Source organism: Haemaphysalis longicornis, unplaced genomic scaffold (assembly GCF_048455015.1).
Source record: "Haemaphysalis longicornis isolate Haplotype H1 unplaced genomic scaffold, Haemaphysalis longicornis Haplotype H1 scaffold_5, whole genome shotgun sequence".
In the NCBI taxonomy this organism is placed as follows: domain Eukaryota; kingdom Metazoa; phylum Arthropoda; class Arachnida; order Ixodida; family Ixodidae; genus Haemaphysalis; species Haemaphysalis longicornis.
The window spans coordinates 108,620,574-108,642,097 of record NW_027526385.1 but is presented as its reverse complement, the minus strand read 5'-3'; the positions used below and the strand labels follow the sequence as shown (position 1 = coordinate 108,642,097).

Genomic DNA, 21,524 nt, shown 5'->3' with positions numbered 1-21,524 from the left:
TAGTGCTCTAGGGACGACAATCCTGTAATCCAACGTTGTTTACAGAGTCGCTTGCCCATGCCTCACGTGAAAACAAGGAAGCAGCAACAAGCTTCCTTGCCGTGTCTTGTCATTTGTGACGTAGGCGGCGACGCATTCATTAACCCACCGACAGGCTTGGTTTCCAGGCCAAATAAACATCCTCTTAGCACGTCACGTGTATTAAGGTTGTTAGGGCCAGTATATGACATGTTTTCTTAGGGTCCGGGACAGTTCATCTAACGCTGTTTTAACGAAAGCCATTTCGTCTAAAGCATGCCCCTTTTCATCGAAGCCGTTACGTCGAACGTCCTTTTATCGAATCGGTGGGGCCCATTTCATGGTGCACCTAATTCTTGACATAGGTTTTTCGGATTATCTTGCGGCTACTTTCAGACCATATGTTGGCTTCATCTCCCAGTTCAGAACAATTTGCTAATTGGACTTTTATGATAACCGCACGGGGCGTACACGATTTGGGGGAACGAAGCAACGAAAATTGAACAGACGTGTTGGATTAATTGGTTTTATTTAAAAAATACTAAGCGGTGTAACAAATGACGCAGGGTTGGTGAAAAAAGACAAATAAGACGCATAAGTATGCTATCAATGTTTCAAGTTTTCATCTACCGCTCTTAGGAAATCTTTCACCTGCATTTGCCGCGATTCAGGCAAATTCCCATGATGCTTTCTGCTCGTACAACGGCGGCTTTATTATTTTTTTTGCTTTTGCGGCTGCAGGCGTCGTGCTAGAATGCAGTTTCTATTTTATCTTTAGTCGCTTGATGTTCTTACTTAAGGCGGCTTAGGAAACGGTTGAAACGATGGTAGGGTGTGCCCACAACTTCGTGAAACCGACTGTGCCTGCTTTCGGCGGCATCGTTTCTCCGTGGCTGCCTGCAGCTATCAAAGGATGGGCAGACCACTACTGTGGAGGAAATCATGGCAGGGTCCATATCACAACGTCCCCTGGTAGTTGTGCTTTGCCCACGATGTAATTTTTTAAGTGCAATGCACTTCTTAAGCGACCCTGAACCTGCGTCCACCGGCGATGTCCGCATCACATACCCACGTGGGGGATTGGCCAGGAATCTCCTCGTCTTCCTTGGCAACGGGGGGAGATGGGCGCGCGCTGCCTGGCCGCTGACATGGCACATACCCACGTGGGGGATTGGCCAGGAATCGGGCGTGAGAAGGGCTAATGCACCCGCTTAAAGGAGTACTGACACGAAATTTCAAAGCTCATATCCGCTCTAGCAATCAAGTACAACGACAACGCAAATAGGTGTCTGTGAATAAATGCATCTTTCTTTCTTTGTAGTTGTGTGTGTGTGTGTGATCTCTCTTTCGCGAACATTACCGAACCGCGCAAATTCAACTCGTGCATTCGCACTTTCACATTCTTCCCCTCGGGGGAATGAGGGGAATTTTTTTTCAAACAATGGAAGTAGCTGCGACGGCACTGGTGGGGGGAGTCATTCTTTACGTGGTGGAATCACTGAAAAAAATTCCGACACATTCGCAATTGAGATGCTAAGACTGAGGCAACAGCGGAGCCGGTGTTTTTGTGCTATAGCATTAACCTGGATTTTCTTAAATCTGCCGTCTTACGAGAACGATGGTTAATATGTGAAGCTTTCTATATACAAATTGAGCTAAATCAGCGTCCGCAATCGAGCCTCCTAAAGTCCGAAATCCAAACTGCCAAAGTCAGAAGCCAAAGTCCACTTCAACTCAGCCGAAGTGCAAAACTAACGCCCGCACTACGAACCCAAGGAAATGCTGTGCGTCTGGAATGCAATGATAGCGCAATCAAATAGACGCCACTTTCATAACGCGAGGGACTCAGCTCCACTCGTGAGCTCCTTGCGGCTTCGACACTTTCAGTCACACTTCTTAACCTAGCGAAAAATCAAACTGCGCATAGTTTTACTTTTCGTAATGCATATTAAGTAGACCAAGTTCGTATTCTACGTTCTTGACCTATAGCCCTTTCGCCCTGTTCACTTCACCGAGTGGAGTTTTCCGTTTAGGATACGCACTAACGGAACTCAAGCTGAAACAGCTCCTCTGTTAGAAAGCAAATGCAAAGGCGTTGTACCCTGTATCACAACTTCGGCTAGGAAGTCTACTCGGCGGATTATGTGCCGTGGCATGTACGCAAGCGCAGAGCAGAGCTTGCACATCGCTAATTATGAATCCGGGGGAAAGATGAAAGCTTTATTGGCCGGATGCATCCACAAAATCCCGCAGGGAAAACCGGCGTGGAAAAAGATGGCGACCTAAAATTAGCAATAATAAGTTTTGAGAAGGTCACATTAAAATGAACCTCCTTACCTTGAACCAAACGGCTTCCTCCGTTTTTTAACATGCTAGGAAGCAAGCAAGACCCTCGTAGAGTCGTATCTCTAATGAGCCTCCAGGTCGCTGGCAGCAAGCTTGGGCGAACGCTACCAGTGTGCCCTAGCTTTTTTTTTTCTGAGAGGGAATGAGTATTCCTTGTAACCGATGAAATAATCGATGAAGCAGCGTTCACTGAAACGTCTTCCATGATTCGGCGTTCGATGAATTGGCGTTTGATAAATTGCACGAAACCAGTTCTCTTGCACGCGCACGCGCGCACGCACGCACGCACGCACGCACGCACGCACGCACGCACACACACACACACACACACACACACACAAAAAAACAGTTTGCTGAAGATAGATTAGGTGAAGGTGGGTTAGCTGAAGGTCGGGGTACATTTACGTGTAGCCATACTGTAAAGCCATTTCGTGGTTCAGCTTCCCTACATTGCACTTGGTTTACCGAGCCATGAAACCAACTAGCGTGACGATGTGGAGCACGTGACTGGGATATAAATTTCGGTTCGGGCTGTGCTGTACCATCACCGGTGCAAGCATAACATTATGCACAACGAGTGCAATACCGCAGGCAAATATTTTAAAAGACGATAGTCTTTCATGGACTATCTAAAACCGGAGATTTTGGTCTATCTATCCCTCGATTCGGCCGCCTGCCAAAACGTAAAACAAGCAGTTTGTACAGCCACAACATTTCCAAATTAGTAAATCTGATAGCATGCTTCATACTTGACAAATTTTTTTAGAAAAAAGAATACATTTGGCCGATATCAGGCAGAACTATACGTAACGGGAAATTACTTATTGTTTTTTAAATTAAAGTATTTTAGATAACGCGTCAGAAACAATGTTCTGCTTTAAAATAAAAAAAAAGCGGCTCGCGCCTGAGCCTATAGACATCGAGACGGCTTTCAAAGACAAGGCAAGGTTCTAAAAGATGGCGATCGAGCAGTGCAAACACGGGAAAATTGAATGGACCTAAGCAAACCCACGCCGTGTTTATCGTGCGAGGAGCGAGACAGGAGGTAAAGAGCGTGAGAGGTGGGTGCGGAAGAGAAGAGATACATTTAGGTGGCAGGGGCGGCGAAAACTATCGTCTTTCGACCAAATGTGCATCAAAGCGAGCAGAGATGTGGCCAATTTTTATTCAAATGGTATGCACGTTACTCTCATTGGCTTAATTTGCTCTGTTGGCTGCATGAGCTGATCTATAAAACGCACTGTGATGAAGTTGAACCACATGATTTCCTTAGCGCGTAGTAACTTGGATGGAAGTTATTTGGCGCTGCACACTTTCCTGGCTATACAGTGCATACCGACGTTTCGTAACTGGTTCGCTGCAAGCCGGAAATCTAAGTGCTCTCGTCGGGCTCGACGTCTCGATGGAGGCGCGGCAGAACTTGGCGTGGTCGACTTAGCTCGGCAACGCAGCGGCGCCCGCCAGGTCGTTTGCGGTTTGGCTCCGCGCCCTCCGCGCCGTGTGACGTCCTCGGCGGGCTCGCCTCAAGGCCGGGGACGACCGACGGCTGGGCGCGTGACTCCGCGCTGCCGCGACCGGCTTGTTGCGGGCATCGCAAGCAACGTGCACCCAACAGCCGCGTTTGCGCTGATGGCACGCACAGGCGTGCGACGCAGTTCTTGACAACGGGAGCAGTGGACGTCGCGGTGTGTTGCGCGCGGAACTCGCGCGCCCTTCTCTTTCATGAGCGCTGAGGAGTAATTGAGGTAAGCTTTCACTCCGCTAGCTTAATTTAAACCTTCCACAGCTACCTTTCTCAGTCATTTTTATCAGCAGAGGACAAAGTTGACGCTATCTCACTTCTGCATATAAGTTGGTCCTTGGTATTGGTGTCGTGGTCCTTCATCAGCATGTACCATGCGGCAAAGCCATTTCTCGCTAATGTTCAAGCTCAAGAAGTAATGTAAATATCCTGAAAAAAAAAAAAGACCAGCGCAATTGGCCGCTAGGACGCCGGTATTATTACGCAGAGTTTAATTTATTTGTCATAGTATAGCACACCATGGAGGTGTAAATAATTACGAATTACCGTCTGCAGTCCATACACGGGCTCCCAGGAGGGAAGCATGGTTGCAGAAAACGGCTGCAACTTGGGCTTTATCGCAATTATATAGAAACAAATGTTATGACGTTGAACTGCTCAGACGACGACATAAAAACGGGAAGTTTTATTTAAACAGGTGGCCTGAATACCTTACAGTCGGAGTTTTAACCAAGCAACACGAAGCCACTGCTCTAAACAAAATACAGCCACGTCACAAAGTTGTCGTGGAATGCACAGTGCCATGTTGGCCTCCTAGGAGAAAATTAGAGCCCTTCCGAGTTCAACAATGCAATTTATGCAGAGCAATGCGTGTTAGCAAATTAGATTAAAAAAGTGTTTTGTTTCCTGCACTTGTCGTCAGTGCGCCCTGGTTAATACGCGTGTAAATAAAGTGTTGTAAAAGTGCAATCCAAAACGCATTTCACATTCCTTTTCTAACGCCATTTTCATTACTATTTTAATAGGATTGCCCGACCTATCGTGCGAGCAAGGCTGACTGTCAATAATTTTTCCATGCCCAACGCGCGGCTACCATCAGCCTGGCTCTCCCTGGCGCAGCATGAGTGATTTTCTGAGCAACCATTCTCAGTTTGCAACAGTTAATGACTTCGACTCTCCCAGTGTTACGTTAGGCTCAGGGACCCCACAGGGATCCATTTTAGGGCCTCCGCTTTTCTTCTGTGTATTAATGATCGGCCTCTAAACATTACTTCTTCAATATTTTCGCAGATGACCGATCGAGTCATTTATATTATAGGGCGATGAATAGTCACTTTGATGTGCTTGAATTGCAGACAGATATTAATCGTTTTTAGCAATGGTGCAAAGATCAGGGTTGTAAAGTTAAATATTAGCATATGCGAACATGGGCATGTCAGCCATCACAGCACTAACACCACCACAAAATATATTAATAATACTCATCTGAAAGAAATGTACTCTTATTTGGCGTGATGTAACTTCTATATTATCCTGGAAGATTCCGATTGAATTTATTACAGCGAAGGCTAATTGCATGTTAAACATACATCTCAAACGAACTTGAAACAGGGGCCTGTTGCACACAAGCTGTTACTTTACAAGGTACTGGTAAGCAGCAAACTGGAATATGCAGCACCTGTTTTAAACTCTGGTCTTGAAACACTGATCAACTAATGAAAAAGGCATAAAATCAGGCATAACAATTCGTTCTTTCTAATAACAATTTCACTGCAAGCGTCAGATCAATGAAAAATAGGGCAGTAATCTGAAGAAAACTACTGATGCACAGCATTGTTACTCCGCTTGTTTTCATTGGGAGTTTTTTAATATATTTTTTATTTTTTTATTTAGAGTACCGTCAAGGCGTTTACGGCGTTACATATTAATAACTTACTAGCTTTTGATATTTGATAATTTTGTGAATTATTAAAAATTTTAATTTTTCAATTGAATATTTATTATTAGCAATTGTGAGTTCTTAATATTTAATATTTATTTTAAAATAATATATTTTAGTAATTTGACTATAAGTTGCTAAATACATTGGGTTATTTTATTGTTGGTTTACCTTTGTTTAGTTTCGCTAATGATATACGTTTGCAGTATTAAAATGATTAGGTAACTTAACTTCACCAATTATGCACTTTGTGGAGATGAAAGGCGTGGAGGTTCTTTATCGCAATGCTTTTATCCGTGTTTCTGTCGTTTTTGTGTTGTTTTACCACATCCGTCTTTCCACCTTCCTTGGTGGCTCAACCTACATTTTCAAAGGGGGTTGTTATGATACATATTTTATATCTCGTTCGTTCATTTTTATGTTTTCAGCTTTTTCTGTAGTTTGTGTTCCTAGGTTGTTTCAAACTACCTTTGGCCAGTGTTATTCATTTACGGTAATTTACCGAATAAATGCGTTAACTGCACCGGTTATACGTTGTTGCTCAAATGCAGGGCATAACACGGCTGGTCAGTTTTCATGATTCTTTTACTGGTATTTCAGGTTGTTTCTCGGGGCTTTTATTTTTGTCTTCGTTTTCTGAGAGAGCTGTATAAGATACTTATCTTAGATATCGTTAGTTTCTTCTTGAATGCTTTAGATTATACATTGTTTTTAGTGCCAGCTTATGTTGCTGCGTGCATTGATTATGGTCATATATTAGGAGTTCCATGTGCTCATGTAAGTTGTTTTCAAGACTCATGTGTGTAAAATACGCCTGTGTGCTAGAATGACCTTCCTTTTGACGTTGTTCACAGACCCGGTGCTGATTTGATAAAATTTGCTCTTAGTAACGTAATTTGTATCTAGCTCTTGGTTTATACCGTGTAGCAGACGAAGTTACGTGAATGCATCTTTTCTGTTGCTGTTATTTTGTCTGTCTTTTAGAGATGACGTACCCACTCCCCTCTTTAGTTCTCTCGGTTCTTAAGGGTAAGCGATAAAAAAAAAAACACAAACAAGTCTTAAACTGCTCCTCATGATGCCCGCAGCGTATAAAAGGGTTGTTTTCTTTGAGGAATCTTGCTCAACATGATCACCAGCCCCAGATGCGATTAATGTGGTGGTAATGAGCAGGCTGCGTTGCTTTGGGGCTGAATAATCCAGTTATAAAAGTCCCGCTAGGTTTCTAGTCCCAATATGAATTGTTCGTGAACATTTAATGGCATGTTTCAGCTTGTTCGTTGTGAAAACGTACGCCTAATGTTCGAAACTGATCGCGGCGAAGGTTATCCGAAGCATTTACGATTTATGGAACAATCTTCTCGCATGACCACACTTAATAAGTAACTTGTGCTTACTGAACAATGAAGTTTCAACTTTACCAAGGATAAGACTGACTAACTTTGAGCGGCGTAAATTGTAGCATGGTTAATATGACATTGTCTGGCAATAAGGAGAAAACACTAATGAACAAACTACCATACATTTCGATTTTCAATGTGCAAGGATGTTGCAGCGAGAGGCGTGTCATGGTCGAACAAGTCGCGATAAAAATGAGTAAGCCCTCTCGAACGACGGGTGCGGCCGCCTTAATTAATGCGGAGGCTGCTGGGTCGTGACATTCATTTTAAAACTGCAATTGATTTACTGAATGAGACAAGTGGGCACAGTTACGTAGACGTCCTTGCAGTGAGATCGTCCGTGACTTGTGTTACGGTACGTGCGTTATTTCGAACGCGAGTGGCACAGATTTTCCGCGATTACCGCAATCTAGAACTGTGTGCGCAGAAGAGTGTGCGCTCGCGATCGAGAATTCTCAAACGTTTTTTGCAACACCTTTCAGAAATACCTATTCGTACGAAGTACAGGACAGACCGCCTGTCTGCGCTGGGTTGCTGCTTAGAGCTGTTCTCTTTGACGCCTCCAGCCCAAACGACGGCACACGATCTACATCACTTTGCTAACCAAACGGCTATCGGCTACCGCCAGCATTAGGGTAATACCGGGAAGTGCTCTTCCTAGGCAGATCTCTACAAAAAGCTGCAGTAGCCATCATAGAGATTCCGGTCGTTTCGCGTACTTCCAGCGTTTTCTATGTCTTGCTTCTTTCGTAGAAATAAAACTGGGGACAGGACCTACAAATGCGCGATTGAATTAAGAGAGGATGGCTAGTGTACGTAGGTGTCCAACTGCGTCCGCTGCTAACTTTCCTGTTTTTTGAGAAATCAACTTGAAATTTTGGAGGCTAGGCATAATTAAAATGTACTAACGGGGTGCGAAATGTCGTACAGAAATGTTTAGTAGTTTTAAAATAGAATTCTAGTTTTCAAGGTTTTTTTCTCACCTTAAGGAACATTCTCGAAAATTTTTTTTGCAGGAACCAAGTTGAAACATTTTACCTCAGGCTTTCTCCTGAAGCAGAGTTATAGTAGTGGCAATAACCGTTGATTTAAAAAACAAATTACCTTATACTTGCGCATAATTTTAGTAATTTTTGGCAGAAATAAGTGTGAATAAAAAGCGAATTGTGGTGTACACATCCATATTTGAGTTCAGAATCTTTAAATAGCATTAAGTAACATCTTACGAAAAATGATTTCGGAAAGCGAAATAAATGAAGAGAAAATGTTCCTTTTCTCAGCGGGAATGGTGTTTTGAGAAATCCCACTTGAAGGTTTTCGTCTCATTTTTTTTGAAATTGTCGCTTCATGCGCGGATTCTTAGAAAAGCGAGGAAATGCTAATAGCATTTTTCAGGCGTAAAAAATCGTTCTGATATGTCACAAAAAAAAAGAACAGAATTCCTTGCGCGTAAAAAGAATGATACCCGACCAACAAGACACAAACAAATGTTTCTCAATGCATGCTCAATGCTATTTCATAGGGCGCCTGGATGCTTTTGCTCGCCCACTGTTTCAAGTTCTAACACAGCGCCATTGTGGCATATACCGGACTACCGAAAAATTGAAGTAGTTGAGCACTATATTTGTGCGTAATTGTAAAAGTAAACGTTATTACACATTTTTGGAGAAAAATAACCAAGAAAATACCACTGTGCGCCACACGAATCTCACTGTACAGGCAGGTCCACAGGAGGGCGCGCTTGGCGCCATTTTTAAATGACTACCGGTGCGAATCCCAGAATGCCACTACGGGGGGTATTTTCGAAGAATGTTATCATATTTGGGTTCTGTCACTCGGCCGGCCTTTCACTTTTTCTGGTCCCGCTGCGCTCTTGACAGCTGGGGCGGTTTTTCTAGGCCGTGTTAGAAGCGCGCGTGTTTGCAGGAGTCAGCTCCCGTGTCATTTTCCGCAAGTCGACTCCGTTTTCGCCCTTAAAGCCCCACGCTCTGCATTTATCTTGCGCTCAAGTAGCTGTCCGATAACGCCCCGCACGAATGATCGCTTATGCGAGGGGACCAAGCGAAGAGGCGTCCCTTAAAGGAAACAAATGAAAGTTAAAGCTCGTGAAACAAGGACGAACGTTCTAAGAGCCGACGATACGACGACTCCTGGCAGGGATTCAACACCGGTCTTAGCGGGCACCGCGTGACTCCATCCGGAAATGAGAGGAGCTCTGCTCGCCATGTCAGTCAACGCGACGTCGATAGTTCTGGAATTGAGCCAGGAGAGAGGAAAGAGGCGGGAGCCCTTTCGCTGCGCGTGATAACAAGCGTCGGTCTGCTCGACTTGCGGTGGCCGTCTTCATTATTTTCATTCGCTTCGATGTGGGACGCCAAGCCAGCTACAGCGCTAATCGAGACGAGATTGACACCCCCTTGATCCATTCGGGGAAAAATTACTATACGGGCTCAAAGCACGCACGGTTACGAAGCTGCCGACGCTGTTGCTAATGTACAGCGCTTGCACTCTGCAGGCTGTTGGCGAGGTGAGAGGAGAGCAGCCCAGAGAAAGAATTAAAAGCAGACAAGAAAAAAAGGAGGTCATTCAAGTATTGCTAGAAGTGGATTTCCTCATACGGATTTGGCGAGCAAGAGGAGAAGCACGACCGCTTCTGACCGCATTGCAGGGAATTTCGCTTACCTTCGTTTAAACGTGGCTTAAACGCGAAGCTTTTTTGTGCCGTACGACATCTTCGCCACCGACAACCTCGTTCTGAAGCTGCATTGCGAGTGCATGCATGCACATAAATCCTTCTAGAATTGGCTCATATGAACAGGCGCTCACACTGGCGCGCGCACGCAATATATGATTTTCTACCTTGGCCTTCACAAACACGTTGTAGGCTTAAAGGGTCATTCAAACCATGAATGGCTAAAAACCCTCGTTCACCACACTTTCACGCATAGAAGCTCAGAAATTATACTGGAAGCTGCATGTCTTATGGCGACGTATATTTAACTGGCTAATCAAAAAGAGCCACGTACCCGCGCCACAAAATTATGACATGTAAAGCAAAAACAAAAAGGGTAATAGTCTTAAACAATAGGACTTCTAAGGCGGAACCTTTAGCTATGTCTGATGAAACATGAAAAGTGACCGCGGCGCAACCACGAATGGCACCAAAACGACCTCAACTGTAAAGAGAAAGAAGTTAGTAAAAAGCCATCAGGGTTCATGTGGGATTTGAAGTCGGGTCTCCAGAGCAGACGACTAGTGCGTTACAACTGCGCCAACTCGTCACCCTGCCAGAGGGGAGCAAGACTATACCAAGTGCGGGCTGCGTGACAGGTGAACGTGACGGCACGAGAATACAGCAGGTGCACGCCAGCCACGGAGATCTCCGATTGTGGGGAAGCTGTGTCGTGAAGTGTAGCCAGTCTGCTTTGTTGGAGCAGTTCATGTCAAAGATGCCAAAAATTCTGGTCACATCATTGCAAAGACCGAAGAAAAGTAAGAGACGCAAACATGATGCAGCAAGAAAGAAGTCTGACAAACGTTAGGCTTCCCCATTCAAACTCCGTAATCAGAATTCAGTATCCGAGAATTTTTTATTGTGTAGAAGTAAAATATGACATGACAGGGAGAAAGAATTGCCTTTTCTGGTCGATTATTTCGTTTTGATGTAAGCTTTCGCTAAATGTGCGTTCAATTGCAAGTTGGTGTTGCTATTTGAACATTGCTTTATGGTGCGAGCTGTGAAAATGGGGTGCCCTTGCGTGGAGCACGCGCCTGGGAGCGTGTCACCGTTCCAGCTCCGGCGTTAATACTACACGACGCATGCGCTGCCCCCGAAGGAAAAAGAGCGGGTAAACCGCGTCTCGCGCTTTTGCATGTTCCCGGCAGAGCGCGGCTCCCCAAAACAGTCGTGTTGGAGACCACCATTTTTCCGTTCCAAAGCACTGTCAAATCCGAGACTTTTAGTCCCCGGCGCTGTAGCCTTGTTTGCGGTAAAGATGCATCCGTCCTGAGGTGGTACGTGCCCAGAAAGCTGCAACAGCTGCGCGTGTGAGCGATGTATGAAAAGGCAGCCTGTGGTAGGTAGCATCGGGTAGGTTTCAAGGGCGCCGCGAAAGCCATTGGCAAGCTTAAATCAATATCAGGGAGAGAGAGAGAGAGAGAGAGAGAGAGAGAGAGAGAGAGAGAGAGAGAGAGAGAGAGAGAGAGAGAGAGATAACGCCTTTATTGTCTGAAGGGAACATAAATACTTTGTTGGGGAACGAGGAACAGGAGACATACGAGTCTCCTTTCGTCATGCCTCGTGGACATAACTACATCTATGTATTCGTGTCACACAATAAATTGAAATTGAAGAGAGTATCGGGAAATGGCGGAAGAGATGTCACACCTCGAGAATGGTGTGATTGTCTTCATGTACCCGGGACTGTGGTGCAAACGGGACATGTTGAGAGCAATAAAATCGAACCTTCTACTTCACTAAAGCATGCCACCAGACTAGTTTTCACACTTGCCCCGGTTTTATTCACACAGTGATGGGTTGGCGTCCTTGCCGTCGCCTTTTGGTGCCGGCCGTGCTCTGGCTGGCGTGCCTGCTGTGCACGCTCCAGATGCTCGCCGGCTTCGCCTCGTTCGACCAACCTACGGGAGAAAGCGAAGGAGCGTCCCTGGTGCCGAGGGTGCGTAGACTGCGTCCCCGGCACGTGGGCGGAGACCGCGAGGTGAGGGGCCGCACCTACCAGCGACACGGCGCTGAGCCCGTGGACGCCCAACATCGGGAGCTGCACCACGAGAGGCTTCGGCTCAACCGACTCGTCCGTCCGCATCTGGTGGCTCGGAGACAGATATTCAGTGAGTGGCACTGTGGCGGACATGGGAAGCTAGAATGTGACAGGGATCAATTCACAGCCTTGTGCACAAGGACAGCTTAACTTGTGCAAATTTTGTGAGAGGCGTTTCCCTGTGAATCTTTGAAATCTTCTTTCTTTGAAACAATTTATACAGTGTGCTATGTAGGAATCAGATGTAGCGCTTCGCCGTACAAACAGTGTGCACCGCAAATGGCACCCGTGGATTGTGCCACGTGCCCTTGTGAAACTACACCACTCCGCAAGCATTCCTGTCTATCCCTCTACGTCGAGCCCTCTTCTGTTTGTGAACCTTCTGATTTTCAGACGCAGCAACAACAACCTGCTTCGTTCTTTTAGCGCTGCTAGCGTGGCAAGTGGTTTGTACAGTATACGTTGTAAAGATATGAGAAATCATGGAATGAACAACTGTTTTCACTTGCTTAGCAATTGACGTAGAAGTTTTATGGAATGTGCCAGACGTTACCTGGTGCGAAAACGCCGAAGAGGGGTTCGTTAGTATCTATAGTGCTTGTTTGACTCACTGGCTTTGACTGGTCTAGCCTTGAGTTATGGTTTGGCTTATTAGTGGCGTGAAATTTGAGCGGATGTTTTTAACAGTGCGCCAGGAAACGACCGGCTTTTTCTCTGCCTGTGGTCGAAAGGCATGATGGGTGATTTAAGATCGATCTTAAAGTGTTTCAGAAGATTACATTGTTGACAGGAAGTAAAAGCATGTTGCTTCCCTGTTTTGGAATATTTTAAGCTTTTGTAAAAGTAGACAGTAGACCGACACCCCTCCCTTCTGCCGGTAATAGGCAGCTTGTTGGCTCTAGAAAAAATACACAGCATTAACACGCTACTAAGTGTCATGACAGAAGAAACATTTCAGTTAACCGTCACAGGCGTGCAGCTATTTACACCGTTTTATTACGTTCACACTGTATACACCTTGCTTCTTGGACGAAATTCATGTTCTGTCTTATTGATCATGTCTTTCTGTGCAACCGCAACAAGTAATCTTTACGACCGTTTTCGTTCGGTGGCCAACGCTGTAAGCGAACACCAAATGCACACACATATTACTCAATTCAATGTGTAATTATGGCGTTTGTTAGCTCAGCTGTGCTTGCGCCAGTGAAAGCCGATATATCCCAGTTTGCCGGGGTCTCGGGGTCTCGGCCATGGTTGAACTGGGATTCCCCTGAGTACAGGGTAGATAAACGCCTGGATCACTTCAGACTCCTGTCTTTCCGCGCCCACTGCTACGGGCCCGCAGGTGCCGGTACTGCGAGAAGCAGAGATGCTTGCTCTGTTCTACGAGCATATTTTCATGGCTGATGGCGTGCGGCTCTGCCGTACGAAACGAGATGGTGATCTTAATGGGTCGGCCTTTGAAAATACATCAGGTATCTCTCATGAGGCTTAGCCAGAGGGCATGTACAATTGATCGTTTACGTGTCATCTATTTGCATTCTCACTGACCTTCTCTTGACACTGATCGCATTTTATCCACTCCCTATCGGTGTTCCCCAGCGTATCCACCCGATTGCACTTAGACAGGTCGCAATCTTTGTGATGACGACGCGCTGCGCAATATCATGACTCTCTTTAGTGCGTTTTCGATATCCTCACCTGTGCAAAACATCTAAGGAAAAAGAAAGCCGAGGAACGGTGATGTCGTTTGGAGGAGGCTCAACGCGGGCAATGGTCAGGCACTAAAAAGCGGAAGCGCCACTATTCCTGCTGTTTTTCTTTTGGCTCCTTGGAAATTATACTGCTTGCTTTATGTAAACGGACGCGCTTTGGTTTTCGACTCATCGGATACAGGACGTGACGAGAGCTGTCGCTATTGCCGTAACGCAGGTGCCCCATCGTCACAAGGTGGAGCCGAGGCCTCTGATTTCGTGGGACAGGAGCAGCCGAACGTCAGCTGTGCCACCTGCGCACTTGTCGGGTACTCAGGTATGGTCCCGAATGTTTCACCAGGGGCGGTATTCTCGTAACTGTAGCTTTTGAAAACGTCCCTTTTAAGTCCCTTTCATCGTGACGTACTTCCGGTTAAGCAGTAGACGCTGGCAGTAGGTTTGTTGCGCTTGCGTTACGTCACTTCCGGTTGTGTTTTTAGCCAATCAGGGCTTCCCAAAAGGGACACTTTTGAAAGGGACGCAAAAGGGACAAAACTCGAGAATACCGCCCCAGAAGTTGATTCACGCGGAGTCACCTTTTAAAGTGGTTTTACTCTCTCCAAGAATAATGTCGACAGTAGTTGCAACAAAACCACAGATATCTGGCGCGGGTTTTGTTGCAGCTACGTGCACCTTATAAGGTGCACGTACTCGCACTCTATGTGGCGCACCTTGTGTGTGTAAGCGCCTGTGTCACGGTTAGCGCCTCCATAGAACTGCTGGAGGAGCCATGGAAGCACCCCTTGCCGCCGCATTCTGCGCATGGTAAAGGATCGTGACGACTTCTGAGGTGCCGTAGTCACTTTCATTCATGGTGAATCCTCTGACACACTGAGCAACAATCGCGCAGGCGTGGATCAATTCCAAGGTCATCCGACGGTATTAAACAGGGCCATGAATCAAAATATTACAAGTTTGTTTCTTTAAAAAGGCTGACTTGTCGCGATAACCCCAAAAACAATTTAATCGCCAACTCCTAACAAATAAGGGGTATACAGTATAAGCTCGTTAATTCAAATTCGAAGGGGACCATAAAATTATTCGAATTAAGCGGAGTTTGAATTAGCGGGCGGGTGCTATAGAATGAATGGACATCGCGCCACACTGCACGTGCAGAACACAAAGTCACCTCTGGACTCGTTATCGCGAATTAGATGCTCCAACACGTTTGTGGCAGGTGATCTCGTAAATAATTTTCATTCAACTGGAACAGCGAACGGCACCGGTGGCGCGGCGCCCGCTGCAGAAGCAAAATAATCTGCTGGAGCAGCGTAGCGCGCGCTCTACACTGTTGTTTTTCTGTTTCGTTGTTTTGGATCTCTAGTTTGGTTTGGTTTGGTTTGGATTTGCAACACATTTTAATCACTGTTGTCCGACTTCTTTTGCGAGGATCGGTGGAAACCAGGGGATCCCAGTTGGAATGAACCGATCTGGATACCGACCCGTTCGATTAATCAGAAGTTTTCTCCCATTGAAATATACAGGGCTGTGGCGGGACCAGGGCGTCGATTCGAATTAACCGCAAGTTGGCATTAACCGAGTTCGAATGAACGAGCTTTTACTGTACTAATAAATACAACTCACCAGCGGCATCTCAACTACATAACAGAATCTTGTTTGTTCGATTGGCGGCCGTCAAACGTAGCCCCTGCCGGCTATGGAACATGACTGGGCTATTGTATGAAGGCCTCCGACTTTGTTCGTCCGTATCACTTGAATACTGATGTGCAGTTAACACACTGATAATTATCTTTTTATGATGACCATATTGCGTCACTGTAGCGGCAAATTTGAAAATGTTTCGATGGTTGTTGCAAGTTTTTCAGTTAAAGGCCTTATGCGGCTAGAGCGGAGCTGAGGAAGTTATCAAAAACCAGTTTTTTTCAAACTGAACAAAGCTGTTATATGCCTTCATGACCTTCTTGAAGAACATTAAAACGTTGTGTTATGCGGGACCTTAGTATAATAACATGGCTGTGCAACTTGCGTGATCAGGGTGGCCGAACCCGCTTTGTGGCGCCCTTCTGCGTGACCCTTCACCAAGCAGGAAGTGCATACCATTTCATGCAGGCAACCTGTTGGGTTCGGGCCTGGGAGGATCAGTAGACGCATCCGACTGCGTCATCCGCCTGGGCCGGTCCCCGGGTAAGGGCTACGACCAGGACGTCGGAAGCAAGACCACGTTTCGTTTGCTGCACGCAGACACGTGAGTCCAGTCGATGACGTCATAGGGAACGGGGGAAGTGCCCCCGTAGAACTTCTTTGAAGATAAGCTGGAGCTTATTGCGAGCAGTAGTTCCCACTGGCATGGTGAAACCGAATTTTTTTTTGCCTAAAAAAATTCTTTGGATAGAAGCCACAAGCTAAATGTAATGAAACTTTAAAGTGTGCCCGAGACATTTTATCCCATTTTAATGCACCCCACATCATTGCTGCCGTCATGCTGCCGTTACCTGTTACGCAGCTTTCCAAGAATAATCGAAGAACTAAAAAAAGCGACACACTCAGCGCATACTCAGCGCACTCATCACCTATTGTGGAATTTTTGTACTTGCCCTCCCCTTATGTAGTACCCAGCAAGGCGTCCTTAAGGGTACAATAAATGATGATGATACAAGTTTGTACGTGGAATCTTTCATATACCGGCACTGGGCTATGTTTAAGTCGCGTTAAAAAATACCTGCGTGGCAACTAACACGTTGCAGACAACCGAAGCATCCGTATAAACATCGGCGGCAGCAACGAGAACGCTGTTGATTAAGCGACGAACAAAGCGGATCACTAGAGAATGTTTCTTTTAAAACGGCGCTTTCATATATAGCTTGCTCTTTTTTGCAGGCTAACCTTATTTCGCAACATTTCGGAGTCCGGACTGCCGCCTATTAGACATCATAAAGCGCTTAAGCGCGAAGAGAAATCGGAAGTGAAAAGTAAGTTAATGGGGTTTCCACTAGCGCGATAGGCAGCCGACGAGGTTGGTGCAAATGACTTCGGATAGACCAGTATAATGCTATCGCAGTTATAATATTGGGGAAAATGTCCTGACGGGGGTGTCCATACGCGTCCCATGGGTGCATAAAGTGCTAAATGTTAGATTTTTAACAGTCCTGTAGTAGGTACGCCAGCTTTCTAGTTCTACGGTCGTACTTATGCCTTAAAAGCTGCCAAATAGATCCGGAGGACGACTTGGAACCTGTGACAAGTTCAATTTGTTCTAAATCCCTTTGTATCTTTTTGTCGCAGCTCTTACATAGCTGTGGCCCAAGTACATACCTGCTCCATGCAATTATTTTACAGTAACCATTCTGTTGTGATCTGTGCCAGGAATATTTCGTACTTTTTTCTACTCTATTACATCGCTGTAATAGGTATTCACCATATTCCACTACTGCCTTGGCCGCAGAGAGCTGGTTGGTAATAAATAAATAAATAAATAAATAAATAAATAAATAAATAAATAAATAAATAAATAAATAAATAAATAAATAAATAAAAGAACAAACAAACAAACAAACACGCATAAATAAATAAAGGAACAGCAAACAAATAAACAAATAAAGAAATAAAAGAACAAACAAACAAACAAGCAAATAAATAAATAAATAAATAAATACAAATAATTTTATAGCGCCCTGGGTGTGTGAACCCACTTTAGCGCTACCAAATTTTTGCAATGTCCTACCAGTAGGTACCATTCAGAATTCTCGTGTACCACTAAACCTGACACATCCCTGACTAGCCTGTACTTCTTGAAACAAACCGCAGGCTCCATGACCTCTTGAAGCGTGGTCGGCGACCGCAGCGATTGGCGAGCGGTCCTCTGGCGAGCCCTTACCTCGTAGTGTTCGGCACTCCGAGGAAAGCTACGCCGGCCTCGCTACGTACACGGCTGGAGAGCAGCGGTGACGGAGGACCACGCCTGCTGAACCTCCGCAGGAGCGCCGAACACGCGGCCGCCAAAAGCCTCGCGCAGCACGCAAGTACCTTGGGGTGAGTGGTTGAATTCACCCCTGGGCCGGTAATATATATATATATATATAGAGAGAGAGAAAACGTTTATTTGAGCTTTCTAAGGTGGGAGTGGTTCCCTAGTCCGGGAATCCATCAAGTGAGCAGAGAGCCTTCGCTCTGGATGCCAGGAGCTGCTGGACGTCCAGACGGTCGCTGGTCACCAGGTTCTCCCACAGCTCAAGGGTGGGAAGAGGGGATCGGAGAGGTGGAAGTTTGGGATTGCACACACACTGTATTATAACATGAGCTAGAGTTCCGGGTTGTGAACAAAACTGGCATACAGCAGAGTATTGAGTTGGAAATATACGATGCAGGCGAACTGGGTGAGGAAAGGTATTGGTTTGTAGTCTTCTCAGCAGCGATTCTTCTTCCTTGGATAGTGCAGGGTGAGGAGGAGGGAAGTGTTGTCTGTCGGACCGGTAATATTGCGTGATGTCCTGATACGTTACGAGCGGGATTAACGATGTGGTTTCCTCGGAAGCCTGGAGAGAAAGGGCGCAGGCTTGCTGATGAGCAAAGTTGTTGCCCGTCAGGGAGGAATGGCCAGGAGTCCAGATGATATTAACTTTCCGGCTGGGTTGGTGTGGTAAAAGTAGCTTTAAAGTAGAAGGGGCCACCCTCCCGGCTAAGAAGCTTCGGCAGGCAGCTTGGGAATCCGTAATAATGATTGGGTACTTCGTGTGTATGAGGGCTAAGGCTATAGCTAGCTCCTCGGCAACCCAGGTTGATGATGTCTTGATTGATGCACATGTAATGAGGGCGCCCTTTGTGGTGACTGCGGCTACTTTGTGTTGACCATTAGGGTAGGTACTAGCATCCGTATAGGCGACATCTGTTCTTTTCCATAAATATTCTCATGTGCTTGGCTTCGGGCTTGTCGGCGGCCGGGATGGAGGTCAGGGTGCATATTTTTGGGTAAAGGGCGAACCTGGATGTTACTTCTCCAATGGTCAGGGAGGGGCTGACAGACAATAGATTGGGGGCATGGGATATGAAGGCTGTTTAGGAGGGCTAGCCCTGCAGGTGTTTGTGTTAAACGGAGCCGTTGGCTTGATAGGTGGCCTTCAATAAGCTCGGATACCGTATTGTGGAGGCCAAGTTGTAGGAGACGGGCCGTCGAAGTGTTCATAGGTAGATTTAATACTTGCTTAAAAGCTTTGCGGATTAATCGATCAATGCTTTCTGTGTCACTTTTGGTGAGGGTAAGGTAAGGTGTTACATAGGTTACTCGCGAAATCAGGAGAGCTTGAACCAGTCGAATGAGATCTTTCTCCTTCATGCCCCGGCAGCGGTTCGAGACGCGTCGAAGCATGTTGGAGACTTGCTGAAACGCCTTGGAGAGCTTCAATAAAGTTTGATCATTACGCGTGTTGGCCTGGATGATTTGGCCTAAAATTCGAAGTGAGGAGCTGGGTCGTATGGTATGGCCGTCGAGGTGGATACAAATCGGTTCAATGTGTGAAGCAGGGGGATGTTTGCGTACGACGAGAAGCTCCGATTTTTGTGGCGAGCATTGAAGCCCGACTGATGAGGCATATTTCTTAACGACATCCGTAGCCTGTTGAAGTGAGTCTTGGATTTTTCCAATGGAGTCAGTGTCTGTCCATATTGTGATGTCATCAGCGTAAAGTGCGTGATGAACGTGCGGGATGGCGTCGAGTTGATGGGGTAAGTCCAGGAGGGCCAGATTGAAAAGTAGTGGAGAGAGGACGGAACCTTGAGGCGTGCCCCGATCACCCAGTGCAATAGGCTGAGATTAAACATCTCCTACCCGGATAATAGCTTGGCGTTGAGTTAAGAAGTCAGCAATGTATGAGTACGTGCGGTGGCCACAGCCTGTTTGATTTAGACGGGATAGTATGGATGAATGCGACACATTGTCGAATGCGCCTTTCAAATCTAAGGCAAGAATGGCTCGCGGGGAGTGACGGGTAGCCGGGGCAAGGACCTCTTCTTTAATTCGAAGGAGAATATCCTGGGTACTCAGATGCTTCCTGAACCCATACATGGTGTTGGGAATGAGACCCTTGTTTTCAAGGAAGGTTTGAAGGCGCTTCAATAATAATCGTTCAACCAATTTACCCACACAGGAGGTTAGAGAAATGGGCCGAAGGTTATCTAGGTGAGGGCACTTATTAGGCTTGGGTACGAACCGGATCTCAGCTGTCTTCCACTGGGGAGGGAGTTGGCCTGAGCCCCAGCATAAATTGATGTGGTGGAGCAGATGATCGAGAGAGTCGCCATCCAGATTGGCGAGAAGCCGGTAAGTGGCTTGGTCTGGACCTGGAGCGCTATTTTTGTTGCACTCGGAGAGAGCTGCTTCCAGTTCGTACAGTTTGAAGTCCTTATCCAGGTCATTGTTCGTCGACCCCGTATAGGGGGGTGGGGTGAAGTGGCGGGAGGTGTTGAGGTATTTAGCCGTGAGCGCTTGTATGAGGTCGTGGGCCGATCCGTTGAATGAGTGTAGGGTGCGGGTAATAGAGCGCTGAGTTTCATTCTTGCTGGAAAGCGGGTCCATAAGATACCTTAGCAAATGCCATGTTCGACGAGTGGTGAGGGTACCTTGGAGGCTGTCGCATAACTGAAGCCAATTCTCTTTGGAGAGGTGTTTGGCGTATTCAGTGGCTTCTTTGTTAAGTGCTGCAATTCTGAGGCGGAGTTTGCGGTTATGTCTTTGCCGTTTCCATCGTTTTGTTAAGCTTCGACGGGCCTCCCAGAGATGTAAAAGTTTAGCATCCACGCTAGGTGTCTGGAAAGAAGTGGCTATGGTTTTTGTGTTCAGTCGGACTGTTTGAATTATGTCATCAATCCAGTCGGTGAAAGGTTGGTCCGGGTCTATGGGGCGCGACGAATTGGCCTTGCGAAAAGCATCCCAGTTGGTGAGGCGGATGACCCCTGTCTTGACGTTGTAATTATGATTGCGAATGGTGAGTTGGATAATGTCATGGTCAGATCCAAGGTTCTCGTGAGTTGATGACCATAGTACATCCAAAGTGCCCTTGAGGAAAGAGAGGTCTGGAGAAGTGTCCCTCGCTGTGCTGGTTACCGTTCTTGTTGGTAAGCCGGGCTGATTAAGCAGCAGGAGTTGAAAATCATCGACTGCTTGCGCCAGGAGGACGCCCCTTTTTGTTTTGTACGTGTAGCCCCATTGAGGATGTGCAGCATTGAAATCGCCGAGAATAAGTAGGGGCCCTGTTTTAGCGATAGCGATGGCATCGCGTATTGTGGATGAAATATCGGGGGCATTTTGGGTAGGGCGGCAATAAATGTTCAGAACGTAGAGGCTTGATTTACGTTTGATCGATGGAGATAGGAGCTCGGTGAACACATGATTACATCCCCGTTGTGGGGTGACGTGTGCAACTGCAGATATGGTGTTACGAATTAGTGTGAGGGTGGAGCAATTATTTGGCGGGCCGTAGGGGATATACCCAGGGAGCTTGATGTGAGAATTCGCCTCCTGGAGGACAATGACTGCTGGTTTAGAATCAAGGGTGGTGATGTATTGAGTCAGGGCCGCAGCTTTTTGTTTGAAGCCTCTGCAATTCCATTGTAGGAGTGTCGTTGAAGGTGGGTTAGGCTGTCTCCGCGCCATCAGGTAAGGAAGCTGGGATGACACTGTCGGCGTTTCGGGCGTATGGGACGGCGCGGGTGTGGGTCCTTAAAGAACCTTTTGTAGTCCTCTCCTGCCGGATGGGGCCGAGATCATAGCTGTGCTCGAGTGAACTGGATGGAGTGCTGATTGAGGTGACGTCT

At 46.4% G+C, this 21,524-nt stretch overlaps 1 protein-coding gene across 4 annotated transcripts in view; it reads left to right on the top strand.

Moving 5' to 3' along the window:
* Positions 1–21,524, top strand: part of LOC144138673 (alpha-N-acetylgalactosaminide alpha-2,6-sialyltransferase 6-like) — a 102,436-nt gene that overhangs the window by 69,611 nt on the left and 11,301 nt on the right. For 2 of the 4 annotated variants that reach the window (XM_077671061.1, XM_077671062.1), the window contains exons 2-5: positions 11,756–12,073; positions 13,936–14,034; positions 15,828–15,963; positions 17,523–17,747. In XM_077671061.1, the coding sequence (XP_077527187.1) occupies positions 11,758–12,073; positions 13,936–14,034; positions 15,828–15,963; positions 17,523–17,747 (776 nt within the window). In that variant the 5' untranslated portion in view covers positions 11,756–11,757. Of the gene's footprint in view, positions 1–3,951; positions 4,110–11,755; positions 12,074–13,935; positions 14,035–15,827; positions 15,964–17,522; positions 17,748–21,524 lie in introns of those variants that run through there. The other 2 variants (XM_077671060.1, XM_077671064.1) reach the window with 2 other exon arrangements.